Source organism: Oppia nitens, unplaced genomic scaffold (assembly GCF_028296485.1).
Source record: "Oppia nitens isolate AA-2021 unplaced genomic scaffold, nextdenovo-longstitch-racon4-pilon3 scaffold38_pilon_pilon_pilon, whole genome shotgun sequence".
NCBI lineage: Eukaryota > Metazoa > Arthropoda > Arachnida > Sarcoptiformes > Oppiidae > Oppia > Oppia nitens.
The window spans coordinates 255,091-272,500 of record NW_026533219.1 but is presented as its reverse complement, the minus strand read 5'-3'; the positions used below and the strand labels follow the sequence as shown (position 1 = coordinate 272,500).

Below are 17,410 nucleotides of genomic sequence, written 5' to 3'. Positions count from 1 at the left end.
CCTGAAGAACCTGCGATACAGACGCCGAAAAGAAACCTCAATCCTAGGAAGGCAATGCTGTGTGTTTGGTGGGATTGGATTAGTATTATTCATTATGAAGTTCTCGAATATGGTCGGACGATAACATCTGAGCTCTATTGTCAACAATTGGACAGACTTAAAGAAGTATTGATGGTAAAACGTCCAAGATTAATTAATTGTAATAGGATTAGATATCAAAGAGACAACGCGTCGAGTCATACTTCAAGAATGACTCAAAATAAAATGAAAGAGTTGGGTTGGAAGGTTGTACCTCACCCACCATACTCTCCAGACATCGCACCTTCAGATTATTATTTGTTCCGAAATTTACAGACGTTTCTTAATGGAAAAACATTCACTGGAATCGATGATATCAAAAAAACCATCGATGAGTTTTTTGGCTCTCAATCAAAGGACTACTTTCAGAAGGGGATTATGGCTTTGCCTGAAAAATGGCAGAAAGTCATTGCTAATGATGGACATTATATAGATAATTAAATTTTATTGTATAATGGTTAATTTTACATTTGAAATATTAGAAATAAAACGACACCAAGTAATGAACAACCCATATATACTGAATCAATACATTTATATATACAATATATAGTAGTTATAGTTAAATATAAATTAAGTAATATAAGAGTTTTTCAAAAATAAAATGATGTATTAATATTAATATTAGTAATAGTATTGTAAATGTAGTGTTGATTTGATACATATATACATACATACATTACATACATGTACTTATGTGGTATCATCACTGAATGGCATACAATTTGCCTAAAGCTATACATATATATATATATATCTATAGAGTGGTAACGGTATGTCTATCACAAATCCATACACCAAAAAAATCATTGCAATGTATATTATATAATAATAATAATAATAATATAATAGATATGATAGATATACTGTAGTAGTAGTAGTAGTAGTAGTAGTATTCAACCTCAAACTGTACATCAATGATGATGATGATGTACTCATATTTTACTATTTATATTATTATTAGTAGTAGACTACAGTATAAGCCCCCCCCTAACTAATATTTTTCATCCCCCAACATAACTGTATTATTAGTTAGTAGTAGTAGTAGTAGTAGTAGTATATATGCCTTTTACACATGTATTTATTTATTACAGTATATTATGTATGTATGTGTACTGTTAGATGTATAGTACAGTATAGCCCTGAGGCTATCTAAATAGGGTTATTCAATAGACAGTGTGTGTGTGTGTGTAGGAGTAGTAGTCTATTGAAACTGTGTGCTAACACACACACACACACACACACACACACACACACACCGTACGAGTCGATCATCTCATTATAAAAATAAAATTTTATTTATATATATATTTTTTATTATATTATATCAAAAATATATTATTCAATATTACTGTACATACTGTATATATATATTGCAAACATTACACACACATTGCAAAAAAAAATTGTATCCAACAACAACAAAAAAAAGTGCAATTTTTTTCCCATTGTATTGTACTGTATATACAAGTATTTATTTATTGATATTTTCTAATATTATATTATATATATATATATATATATATATAATAAAAATATGTATTTCACTAATATTATTAGTATCACAATAGTAGTATCACTTTTTTTTATTTATTTATCTGTGTTGTGTGAGATAAATATATTAATAAATACATATATAATATTAAATTATATATTTTTAAAAATATATATTACTTTCAATTATACAATACTAATACAATAATAGTTTCCTAAATTTAAAAGTTATTTTAATTTTTAATTTAATCAGGATAAATAAATTTAATAATCCTATGTTGTCATTTTAAAATTTATTGGATTAAAATCTATATTATTATTTTATTTTTTAAAAAAATTAAGTTAATCTATATAGATTTTAAAGGATAACACATGTTATCTACTAATACTAATAGGATTTTTTTTGTTGGTTAAAATATTGTCAAATATAAATGATAATATTTAATCCTAAGTGTGTCTATGTTTGTATGTGTGTATGTATGTATGTGTGTATGTATGTGTGTGTATACTATATGTATGTATATACTATAGGTATGTATGTATATACTATATGTATGTATGTATATACTATATGTATGTATGTATATACTATATGTATGTGTGTGTATGTATGTATGTGTATGTATGTGTATGTATGTGTATGTATGTGTATGTATGTGTATGTATGTGTATGTATGTATGTGTGTGTATGTATGTGTGTGTATACTACTAGTATATGTATGTGTGTGTGTGTGTTATGCACAAACATAATAGGTTTGAGAAAAGTCAGTAAATATATTATATATATATATTTTTTGGTAGATTAAGCTTAAAATATATGCCCTTTATATTGTTGACATCTATTTCATTGAATAATAAAATATATACAATATATATATACAGTATATCTTATATACTCTATATAGTAAACCTGTTAATACATTATTCATTGATAACATATATATATATAAAAAAAACTATATCTGATATTTACATATAATTTGTTTCCACTATGTTTTCATACACAACAACAAAATATGTCTATGTGTTCATTGAAACGTCTAATAATAATAATAATATTAAATAATAATGTATCCCTTAATATATGCCAATAAATATCATATCATATATCAAACAATACAGTGGACTAAACACAGTCATTCAAAAAACATTAGCTAAATATACTGTATATATAAATAATTTTTTTTGTTATAATATACATACTATATGTATGTATATATGTGTGTGTTTAAAACAAACAAAAATTTATCATGCTTAATTTTAGCTAATAATTTTTAATCCTGTTAAAATTAATTTTTTTTTTGTGTAAATCCTATTTTTTCATAATTTTTTTTTTGATGTTGTTATTTAAAACTTTAATCTTTAATTTTTGTTTAAAGAAAAACAAAGTGAAAAAATAAAATTGTTAAATATAAACAAAAAAATTTAAACAAAAAAATAATAATAATAATTTTATGTACCTTTAAATATTTAATTAATATGCAAATATATATATAATATTAGATTAAATAAACATATATTAAAAATATGTAGTGTATAGTTAAATACATGTATAAATTAATTTTTATATACTTATGTATGAATATATTAAAATAAGTTAAACACAATTTTTTTTAATATTTATATATATATACTTAAAATATAAGACTTTTTATTAAAATTAATCTATTAAACAATTTTTTTGTAATATTGTTATATAAGTGTATTTACTGGTGTATTATGTTTACATATATACTTTATATTATATATATATATTATACACATTTACTTATACATTGATAATACAGTATTTTTGGCTTATATTATATATATATACGATATATATATATATATATTCTGTACGTTAAGTACTGTATATATAAGTTATAAGTAAAGTCCTGTCAAATGCATGTGTCATCAAAAATAATACATCTAATGAATAACAAGGATCTGAAAAAAAACAATTTTATATATATATATATATATATATATATATATATATATATATAATTTTTTTTGTTTAAGTATATCAAAGATTATTATTATTATTATTATACTAAGAGACAAAATACTACTACAATAATAATAATAATGTTTTAAAAAAATGTAAAATTTGTTAGACATGTGTGTTATACATGTTTTCTCTGTGTGTGTGTTTGTGTGACTATAATTAAAATAAAAATCTCTTATTTTGCATTATGACATAATTTTTTTTATATTATAAATATATGTATATATATAGAGAGAGTACATGTATATCCTATTATTATTATATAAACTACATAACAATACTATATTTTTTTTTTAAAAAAAAACTACAGTATATTATGCCTAATACTATATACACTACTATCTTCATCATCACTCAACAAATGTATTGTTCATTACAATATATATATATATATACTTTACATAACATTTACTATACATTTAGTGGGTATATATATACCCACTAAATGCTAATGAGATTGAAAGTCATGTACAGTATATGTATATAAATTATATTATATATACTATATATATATTATACATATATGTCTACAAATGTTGTGGTATTTTTCAATTTACTTCTAATATGTTATTAATTATATATATATATATATATATATGTATAGAAAACCTAGTTTTTAATTGCACTCCTATTTTGCAATTCATTTAATTATTTATTTATTCATTCATTCATTATTTTATAATAATAATAATACTTAATAATGAAAGAGTTGTTAAAAATATTTTATTTTTCTTAATAAACTGTAAAATATTTTCAAGTAATTTATAATGACTGACACTAACATTATATTTAATATATATATATATATTATTATATATAATGATATCATACATCCCATTATTAGATTTTTAAATGAAACAATTTATATAGCATTTAATTATACATAAAATTGTGTATAATTAATAATAATAATATCATTCATTTAAATATTAAAAAAATTTTCAACAAAACTAAAAATATTTTACTAACAAAAATAAAAATTTAATAGAAATAATAATAATATAACATTTTTTATGATTAATAAAAACTAAATTAACTTTTAAATAATATACTATAATATATATTTATTAAATGATAAATTTTATTTTCAACAACAACAACAAAATATTTTTGTCTATAAATCAAAACAACAACAAAATATAAAAAATATATATAAAAAATAAATATATTTCATATCTAATTGAAAATATATTGAAAATTTAATAATCAAATAAAATAGTCTAAAATAGTTAATGTAAATGTTAAAAAAATAAAATAAGATAAAAATAAATTGTACACTTAACTACATTTATATACAAGTGTATTATTTTTATTATTTTATATATTTTAATAAAACAAATTTATCACACATAATAAAAGTGTCTATAAATCATAACAAATATTGTCTACTATATTGTCGTATACTAAACAAAAATAAAAAAACAGCTGTATATAACATATATATATATATATATATATATATATATATATATATATATATATATATATATGAAAATATAAAACTATAATATATATACAGTTTATATGTCATCCTTATATTATTATTATTATTATTACAGTATAAGTATAATATAAAAAATTTATATATATATATATATAATTTTAGAAAAATATATATATATATAAAAAACAAAATTGTTTGTAACAATTTTTTTTTGATAAAATAAAACACAGTTTCAAAGTGGTCTCAATTGTAAAATAAACTATAAAAAAATACAGTAAAAACAATAAAGTTTGTTATCATATATATATATATAATATGGTAAGTAATATATATATATATAAAATAAAGTACAGTATATATACAGTACTATCGATATGATATCGTATCATAAGTTATATAACTTATTGAATATAGTACTGTAATATAGAAATTGTCCCATAATTTATATATATATATATATATATATATTTAAGGGTCAAAAACCAATAAACCCAATAACCCGATCATAATTTATCAATTGTTTGTATTAAATAAAACAATTGTTTTATTAAAATAAAATACCGGGGTTAAATGTATCGAAAATATTAAGATAAAAATTTGTATAAAAAATATTATCAATATATATTGATATTAGTAACTTATAAAAAAATGTTTTATATTAAAAAAAATCTAATTTATATATTAATATATAAATATATTGATAAATACAGTACAATATAAACAGTATTAGTAATAAATTATTTGATATTATATACAAATATTTTTTTGTCTATACATTATTAATATTAAATTTAATATTCAAAAAATTTATTTATTTATTTATTTTCAATTAAATTATTTGCTAACACTATTCAGTAATACTATTATTATTATTCAAAAAAAAAATATAAAACAATAAAATAGCAAAAAATTTGTTAATAATTTTTTTTGTAAAGATTTTCAGAGAGAGAGAGAGAGAGAGAGAGAGAGAGAGAGGCGTTTTGATAGCATTTTAAAAGACATTTTCAAGAGTCAAACGGCACATCATTTTTATTATTTATTTATTTTATTTTATTTTTAAATAATAAAAAAAAATCAGTCATTCAATTCAATTTGATTTTCAACAAGCATTTTGTTTGATGATTGAAATGCATTCATATTTTATACGCTAAATCAGACACTAAAAAAACACGAATATTATATATATATATATATATGAAAATATATATACATTTTTTTTGTGTGTGTATATATTAAATCAAATATACTGTATATATATAATACAATTTTTTTTTAAATATATATATTTTGGTTGAACATCGCGTGTTTAACACATTGTGTTTGACTTATATATATACACATATATTATGTATTATATCTATAATAAATAAATTTTCATATATTTTTTTCCAGTGAGCCTTTAAACCACTTTTTTTGTGTGTGTAAAAAATGTTTTTTTTTCAATACAAAATCACTTTTATTTCATGAAAGAGAGAGAGAGAGAGAGAGAGAGAGAGAGAGAGAGAGAGAGAGAGATAGTACAGTATATCATAGCAATAATACAGTGTATGTATTAAATAAAATATAACATAAAAAAAATTATATTTTTATGTATTTTTTCTATTATATGCATCGTTTAATATATTTCACATAACAATAGGCTTGTTTAGGAGCCTTACTTTATATACAATATATATAACTATATATATAAAAACATATATATATATATATATATATATATATATATATATATATAAGCACTATACTATGTTTTTCAAGAAAAAAAATAATAATTTAAAAATAATTTTTGTTGCTTTTTTTAGTATTATTATTATTTTCATCATATTTATAATGATTTTTTTTATTAAAAAAAATAAAATAACACAACATTTTTGTTAACTATTTTACATTTATTTTATATTTTGCACTAATAAAACCCGAAGTGTTAAAAATAAAAATAAATATTAAATAAAAATATATAAGTATACAGTATTTATAAATACTGTATATATATATATATATATATACTGTATATATATATATATAAATTAAATCATTCGTACAAATTATGCATTTATATTAAATTCACGATTGAATATATAATATAATAAATAAAAATATATATTTTTGCTGTCATTAATAATAACGGCTTATATATATAAATAAGTCTTACATTTGTTGAAAATGAATTAGTTTTACACAAAAATAAAATAAAAAATTCAATACATATATATATATAGTATAGTATAGTCTTATATATATATATATATATATATATATATATATATTTATTCACACATTTTTATTTTACTTGTTATATACACACATAAAGAATATGTTGTATAATATTAACACATAATATAATAAACACGAAATTTACTCATAAATTGTTATATAAAGTAATCACTGATTTGTCGCTCACTTTCTCCTCTCTCTCTCTCTCTTTCTTTCTCTTATTATTATTCAATACATTATTTGCATCTCTCTCTCAACTATCTCTCTCTCTCTCTCTCTCTCTCTCTCTTTCAGTCTCTCTTTCAGTCACTCATTCACTCCTTTTCTTTCATTTTCATATATAATATAATAAACACTGCCTTTCATTGTGTATACTATACTTTCAACTATAATAATAATGTGTTAACAAATATATAATGAATAGATTTTTTCCGTTTTGGTTAACATTAGATTAAAGAAAATTTTCATACATTTATATATATATATATATAGTGTACTGACATATATATTCAATAAATATATGTATATATATATATATATATATACACATATATATAAAAACCCTAAATAAACTCGTGCTTAAGGGTAGGCATAGTTTTATTATAAATAATAAGTAACGACAACACATATACAGTATATATATATATTGTATATACACTTACTTTATAAATATCTTTAAATAAAATCAAAACACACAATAAAAAAAATATTGAATTAATCAAAAGTGAACACTATATTAATAATAATAATAATAATAATAATGTAAACTTAATATAATGGGGAAAAATATATATTCAATAGTATAGTATTTTTTATTTTGATAAATACTGTACATATATATATAGAGTATATAAAAGTTTTGTATATATTGTATTGAATATTATTTTATTGAATATAATAAATATTTTAGTTTTGTTTAACTAAAATATGTTTTGTATCGAAAAAAATTATTATTAGTTATTATGAGTAATAAATATTATAAATAAATAGAAATAAAAAAAATTAATACTATTATAGTGTAATGAATATATAATTGATAATTAAATAAATTAAAATAAATAATATTTATTTTTTAAAACAGTAATTATAACTAATTAATCAGTTATTTATCAACATTGAATAAGTTTTTTAAAAAATAATTAAAAATCATTACTAATTTTTTTTTGTCTATTATTTAGTTTTTAAAAATTTACAATTAAACAAAATAAAAGACACAAAAAAATATAATTAAATTTTTTAGTATAAAAGACTTACACTTAAAATATATAAAACAATTAATTGAGTCTTTAGTGTCGGAAAGAGAGTCTTAATCAATAGTAATGTTATATATATATATATGTATATACTGTATATTTACTGTATATATACTGTATATATACTGTATATATACTGTATATATACTGTATATATACTGTATATATACTGTATATATACTGTATATATATATATTGTATATATATTTAATCATTGAGATGTGATTTTTAAATAATTTATTAGTTTCCCGCTCTCTCTCTCTCTCTCTCTCTCTCTCTCTCTCTCTTTCTCTCTTAAGTAACTTTATTTCTAATATATAATTATAAAGTAAAATACAATTTTATTTTTATAAGAGAGAGAGAGAGAGAGAGAGAGAGAGAGAGAGATTTACAACTTTAGTATCTACTGTACACATAAAAAACAGTAATAATAATAATAATAACAAAACAAAATAATGTCACCCAAAAAAAAATTGTTATTAATTTTTCATATGTAGAGTAATTTTTTTAGTCATAGAATAAAAAAAAACTTTTAGTTTTTTTTTTGATAATATTTTATTATTATTTTTTTTTGTCTTTACATATAATTAATTATATCCTAAATTAATTGTCTTCCTCTCTCTCTCTCTCTCTCTCTCTCTCTCTCTCTCTCTCTCTCTCTCTCTCTCTCTCTTTCTCTCATAAATTTTTGATTAACTAGAATTGACAAAAAATATATATAATTATATAATTAGAAAATGATGTAAAAAAATTTATGAGATATTTTTTATAATTGACATTATAATAGATGATTAGGAAATAACAAACTATAATTAAATTATTATTATTATTTTTGGTGTAAATTTTATTTTTTTTATTATCTTAATTCAAAAATTTTTTTATATAATAAATTATAAACCAGAATATTCATATATATATATAATTATTATATATATATTTAACTATAATTATTATAAATATAATTTAAATTATATTATAATTTTAAATCCATTTTTCTTATATATATATTTTTTTAATACCGGTATTTAATTCAATTTTTCTATAATTAATTTGTTATATAACTTAGTAGTAGTAGTAGTAGTAGTAGTAGTAATACATATATTATTTAAAACATTTTATATAATATCTAATATTATAACTGAAAAAAAAACTTTAAAAACAAAAATGTTTTTTAAATCTATTTTAAATATATTAATTCAATATATCATACAAACTATGTTATTATATATTTAATAAATGTATAATATTTTTGATGAATTACTTTATTTTTTGTTAGGTATTAAAGCTTAATCATAAAATGCTTTTTAATTTAGAAAACATTTTTTTTAATTAAAATAAAATAAGTTTTTTAATAATTTGAATATCATTTTTAATAATAAAAAAAATATTTATTACATTGATATCTATGTTTCAATTAATCTTAAGAATTTAATCAAAAATAGGTATAATTTTATATAATAATCTTATTATTGAAAAGTTATTTAACAACTCTATATACTGTATATAATATATTTAAACATATATTATATTATAATAAATTTTTATAAAATATATAAAACAAGTGTGAAAAATATGAAAAAATTTTATTTTATTTTTTGTTAAATATAAAGGAAATTACTGTTATGTAAGATCAAAGAGAGAGAGAGAGAGAGAGAGAGAGAGAGAGAAATAAAAGGCATATATATATATATATGGCATCAAAATGTTGTACATTTTTATTATTATTATTATTATTATAAGTGATATAACTTTATTTTGCTTTCATTTCGTGTTATGTTAAAAATATATATATATATTTTTTTATATATATACAGAAAATATTTATATATGATTTTCACTCTCAATACTATTGACTCTAATATAGTGTTTTTGTGGGGCACTCGATATATATATATATTAATACACTTCATATATATATATATATTATATTTATATACTATATATATATCTATAGTATATGAATGAATGACACGACAATGCATTTACACTTTTATTTCAAAAACAACATTTCAAACATACTCTCTCTCTCTCTCTCTCCAAACTACTGGTGTCTCGACATTGATGTATAAAATAAAAAACTCAACACAAAAAAAACTATAAAACATAAAAAAACGTTTGATAAAGAAAACTAGCGATACTATTATAAAAGAAAGGGAAAAAATGTATTTATAGTATAAAAATTTATTTGATATGTGATATAATATGATATATCATATATGATATAATAAAATATTAGATAACTGTGTCTTATATATACTGTATATATATATATATATAACACGACTGTTTGTGAAGTTTTTTTTCTCTCTCAAGTGAACAGATGGTCATAACAAGTGTTTGTCTCTTACATAACAACAAAAACAGCACAAAAAACAACTTGTATTTCATGTGTAGTGTTTACTCGTGTTTTATAACGTGTATACTCATGTGTCCGCCCGCGCGCACACACATACATACATACTTAGAAAACCCTATGACATAGCTATTAAAAAAACACATGACATAATACACATATACATACATAAACATACAGACACACACATACATACATACACATACACATATATATATACATACATACACACACACACATACATACATACATACAACACACACATACATACATACATACAACACACACATACATACAACACACGCACCGGCAATCATGCATAACAAGTGGTGACATTTGATTATAGTATTTGCATTTAAACACATTTATATATATATATATATATACTTATACTGTATATACCCGACATATGTACGGAACATATAGTTTATTATGTAATTTAAAGTAAATAGACATTTGATTATTATGAATGCAAACATTAATTAGATTATAATTTATTTATATATATATATATATGAAGTGCACTTCAAATGATAAAATTCATACAACACTACACAACATTACACTACATATATATATTTTTAAGTGAAACACTAGTAGATTACATACATACATATAAAGTAGTTTTGCATCAATTAGTAATTTTATTTTTAAAAAATATAATTAATTTACGTTTCAATTGATATTAAATTTTATCAACAAAAATAATAATACTATGTATAACACATATACAGTACAACACACACACACACGCTTCACAAATAAAATTATTTTATATTATATTTTTTTACTAATTAATAGTCAAAATAAGTGTATTTAAAATAAAAGCCTTTCACACATATAAAAATAAAAATATATAAAATAATACAGTAATGTATTGCTTAATAAAACTATATATATTTATATATTATATATATATTTACTAATTTAATTCCCAACTTAGCTCTTAAAACTATAAAAAGCATTATATAATATATATATATATAGTTATATATATGTAATATAGTGTCTCTCTATTTGTCTCTCAGTCGAAAAATCTTATTATATAATAATATATAATAATAATAATAATAATAATAATAAGTACTTCAATATTAATGTCTGTATAGTTTATATAATAAAAATATATATAATATATAAAATAAAAGTATATAACTAGTGATTTACTAAATAACTCTCTCTCTCTCTCTCTCTCTCTCTCTCTCTCTCTCTCTCTTCAATAAATATTTTAACCCAAAGAGAGAGAGAGAGAAAGAGAGCTGATTCTCATGAGAGACATCTCATTTGTGTTGAAAATTTAATGCAGTTTTAAAATCTTTTTCTCTGTTTATTTATTTTTTAGTTTTTTTTATTTTGATACAAAATATACTGTATATCTTATATATTATATTTATATAAATTTTTATAAAAATATTTTATTTTTATTTTTTAAATAAAATTACTTTTGAACAAATATAACGTTAAATATACAGTATATATATTACAATTTAAACAAATAAACAAAAATAAACTTAAATATAGTTTATATACCGTATAACTATATATAACTGTATATAATGGTTATATATTTGTATTTATTTATTATATAATTTATAAATATATGTATATATAAATTATATCAAAAATAAATACAAATATATAACTAATGTATTATTAATAATAATATTATAGATAAATATTAAGTTTTATAAATTAGATAATAATAATAATAATATAAAAATATTGATTTGTTTTTTTTGTTTGTTTGTTATGTTTGTTGAATTTAAATTAAAACAATAGACACTAACCTGCTTTGACTTTAACAAATCGGCTGCCAATCTGGCCGTACGGCGGTAAACTGGCCACACAAACATAGACAGTATTATGAATACTATCCGTATAATGGGTTTCGGGAAACGGTAGCAAACATAGAGAACCGTCTTCACGGATCAGCCTAAGTCCGACAACATCGTTGACCTCCGCATACGCCGAGTCGTGTTGACCACCACTACTACCGCCACCGCCACCCGCGGTGTTGTCGGCCGTAACCGACATCCATGTGATCTTCAAATTGTCGGTAGCGGGACCTGTAGTGTCCATTGAACAGGGTATGACTGTACCGTATTTGTTAGAGTATAGTACACGTGGCGGTGGCTCTACCCGAAAGGTCAACGGTGCCGGTGGTGGTGGTGGTGGCGCTGATAATCCTAATGGTGCTGATAATAGTGGAGATAGTAGTAGTGATGGTGCTGATGCTCCCTGTGCTGCTGCTGATGACTGTGTCGACATCATCATCATCATCAACAACATTAGCATCAGTAGCATTACTGTATATAATAAATGAATGTGCAATTAGATCAGGGATTTTAAGTGATATACAAATATATATCAATATATATATATATATATATATATATATATAGACTAAAAGAGATACCGTTTTATATATATAATATACTTATAGTATATACCCAAACATACACTTTAGTTTCATTGCTGATTAATACTATTATTCAATCAATTTATTATTACATGCAATGTCTTATCTATTTAGTTAGTCTGTGACTAACTTTATTTATTTTTTTTAATTAATTTTAGATTAAATGCATGAAAATTGGGCGCTTAGACTACTATTACTACTACTACTACTACTACTACTACAGTATACTACCATTTGGTTGTTTAATATAAAAATAAGAGCACCGGTTGGTCAGTAATACCTTATATATACTGTATATATACTGTACTGTACTGTACTGTATATATATATATATATATATATATAGTAGTTATATACACACAGAAAAAGTAAGTAAAGTACAGTTTTGTATCAATAGTTGAAGTCAATAGACAGATAGATAGACAGATAGGCAAACACATAGACACATACATATACACACACACACCGGGAGTCTAATCCTAGTCAATAGCGGTGTTAGTTAACAACACAGTGTGTCTATGTGTATGAGTATAGAGTCTGTACTGTAAACACAAGTGTAAACTTAATCCCATGGTTTTGCTCGTCCATCGGTTTGCATTGACTTCAAATATATTAGTAGTAGTACTGGTAGTATATATATACTCTATAAGTAATGGCCAGTTATACTATGTATTTATATATTCAATATATTGATATAAATTATATATGGTATTAGAGAGAGAGAGAGMGAGAGAGAGAGAGAGAGAGAGAGAGAGAGAGAGAGAGAGAGAGAGAGAGAGAGTGGACCTCAAATAAAAATGATTGATTAAAATAAAATCTTTTAATAAATAACAACAACTCATATATAGTTTTCCTTACTATTTATTCATGCAATTAATCATAACATTTAAAAAACCGCATCTATGTGTGTGTGTGTGTGTGTGTGTGTGTGTGTGTGTGTGTGTGTGTGTGTGTGTGTGTGTGTGTGTGTGTGTGTGTGTGTGTGTGTGTGTGTGTGTGTGTGTGTGTGTGTGTGTGTGTGTGTGAATAAATCAATTAAATTATATATATATATCAATAAATTAATATTACATTTATTAAATAAATATCAGCTAATTATAATCAAAATACTTACTCTATGCTGATATTAAATCAGATTAATTATGTTGAATATCTAATATAAATTTATATATATACTAATAGTAGATATATATGTAATTTAATATCACCTGGCGACAATTTATTATATATATATATATATATATATATATTATAATTTATGATTAATATATTATTATAGCAATTAACCATGGCAATTTACATTTCAATTATAGATAAAGTAATTTATTTTGCTAATTAATGTTTTTTTTTGCTGGATCAAATTTATATATACAGTATAATGATGCTTAATTATATTTAAACTGTGGCTATTATACATATTTAATAATTGTTAATTTATTATAATTATACATTTATCATATAATAATATATTTATACAGTATATTGTATTATATATGATATAATCTTCTCATTGTTCGCTAAATTCATTTATTAATACTCTCTCTCTCTCTCTCTCTCTCTCTCTCTCTCTCTCTCTCTCTCTCTCTCTCTCACTCACTCACTCACTCACTCTACTAACTAAATCTAATCATTAAAACTATACCACAATTTTTATATTGAGTGCTATTTTTATATTTATTGATTAGTTTTTTTCTCTCTCTCTCTCTGCTAATATATATCAATATATCTATAGTATATCCCATATAAATCCTAACCTCTCTCTCTCTCTCTCTCTCTCTCTCTCTCTCTCTCTCTCTCTCTCTCTCTCTCTCTCTTTTTATAAGTTAAAACACAAAGTCAATGGCAATACCAAAAAAACATTGTGTGTATGTGTGTATGTGTGTGTGTGTGTGTGTGTATGTATGTATGTATGTATGTATGTATGTATGTATGTATGTATGTATGTATGTATGTATGTATGTATGTATGTATGTATGTATGTATGTATGTATGTATGTATGTATGTATGTATGTATGTATGTATGTATGTATGTATGTATGTATGTATGTATGTATGTATGTATGTATGTATGTATGTATGTATGTATGTATGTATGTATGTATGTATGTATGTATGTATGTATGTATGTATGTATGTATGTATGTATGTATGTATGTATGTATGTATGTATGTATGTATGTATGTATGTATGTATGTATGTATGTATGTATGTATGTATGTATGTATGTATGTATGTATGTATGTATGTATGTATGTATGTATGTATGTATGTATGTATGTATGTATGTATGTATGTATGTATGTATGTATGTATGTATGTATGTATGTATGTATGTATGTATGTATGTATGTATGTATGTATGTATGTATGTATGTATGTATGTATGTATGTATGTATGTATGTATGTATGTATGTATGTATGTATGTATGTATGTATGTATGTATGTATGTATGTATGTATGTGTGTGTCTATGTGTAGGTGTATTATACATCTCACTCCCAATATATTATGATAAATGAGACCTAACACTGTATGTGTTTATATATATCTATATATATATATATTGTTTATATCGTATATACAAGAAATATAACAAATTGATGGCAAAAGAGTTATGGCTTTCCCCCCCCCTATACACACACACACACACACACACAACCACTACCATCACCACCATTACCACCAATCAGTATATGAAAAGGTATTATATATATATATAAAAAAGGATTTGACAGAAACAGACACATATATACACACAATATAACAACCCGTAGAAAAATAAAGTCAATAATTGTCTATTTAAGTGCCAAACAAAACCCCAAATAACAACAAAAAAAATATATTGTGGACTAATACAAGTGCCACTAAATTGACTAATTGTGTTCACACACACACACACACACACCAACAATATTATTAGTATAGACACACACTATAATACAACAATATTGGTTAAAAAACTTATTGGACATCAATTTAATATATTATGTATTATATACTGTATTATATAACCAGTAGTTTATTGTAGTCTAAACTAAGCGCCACATAATTGACAAACATTTTTATTTTAGGGCAAAATCACTATATAAGATATATATATATAGAGTATAACTTAATATTATATATTATATGATATATAAATTGATATAAACTGTATTGTTATGATAGGCTATGATATGATATAAACTCTTAACTCTCTCTCTCTCTCTCTCTCTCTCTCTCTCTCTCTCTCTCTATTTGATTATATATATATATATAAACCATATTACTATCACATGTCTATATCATTAGCGATGATAGATAATAATAACAAAATTGATTCAAACTATAACCTCAAACCCCCTAATATATAATGTAATGCTATTTTTAAAACAAAAAAAAATATATATATATATAGTAAAAATTGTATCAAAAATTTTGTGAATCGCATATAATGTGCTATATATATATATATTGTATATATATTTAACTAAATATAGATATTTATATTTTACATAATGTTTTAGATAGGATAGTATAGTATATATATACTGTTATATAATATGATATATAATTTATTTTATTTTTTTTAGTTTAAAGTTAACCCAATAATATAACCAACTCTTCAATTATTGTTTAATTTAATTTTTTCTCAATTTTTTTTATATTATTATTTTTCTCCTCATATATGAGAAAAAAAACATTTTTTTTTCAACTCAATGTTGAAAAATTTATTCAAAAACATCTGCATATTTCATAATATTATTTATATATATATATTACAAACTATGTGTGTGTGTGTGTGTGTGTATATATACTAAACATTTTAAGTGCATATATTTTGATATACAAATTTTGATATACAATATACCAATATTTAGTATATACAGTATTTTTTATATTATATAATATATAAATTTATATATATATATAGCAAGTGATACCCCACATAACGTAAATGTTATATACAATAAAAAATATATATATAGTATATACTAGTATAAGGTTATATAATATAAAAAAAAACTTTTATGAATCTTATGTATTTTGTTGTGTGTGTGTGTGTGTCTAAACTTAATACACAAATAATTTTTTTTCACTTAAATATACAAACTTTATAATATTATATAACATTTGATACAATATATAGTATAGCAACAAAAATTGATTATTTTTTTCCTAT

General features: G+C 21.4%; 1 protein-coding gene across 1 annotated transcript in view; it reads right to left on the bottom strand.

Moving 5' to 3' along the window:
- Positions 1 to 13,130, bottom strand: part of LOC128957175 (cell adhesion molecule DSCAM-like) — a 54,695-nt gene extending 41,565 nt beyond the window's left edge. The window contains exon 1 of the mRNA XM_054302896.1: positions 12,614 to 13,130. Within this exon, the coding sequence (XP_054158871.1) occupies positions 12,614 to 13,130 (517 nt within the window). The remainder of the gene's footprint in view (positions 1 to 12,613) is intronic.
- Positions 13,131 to 17,410: the final 4,280 nt, after the last annotated feature.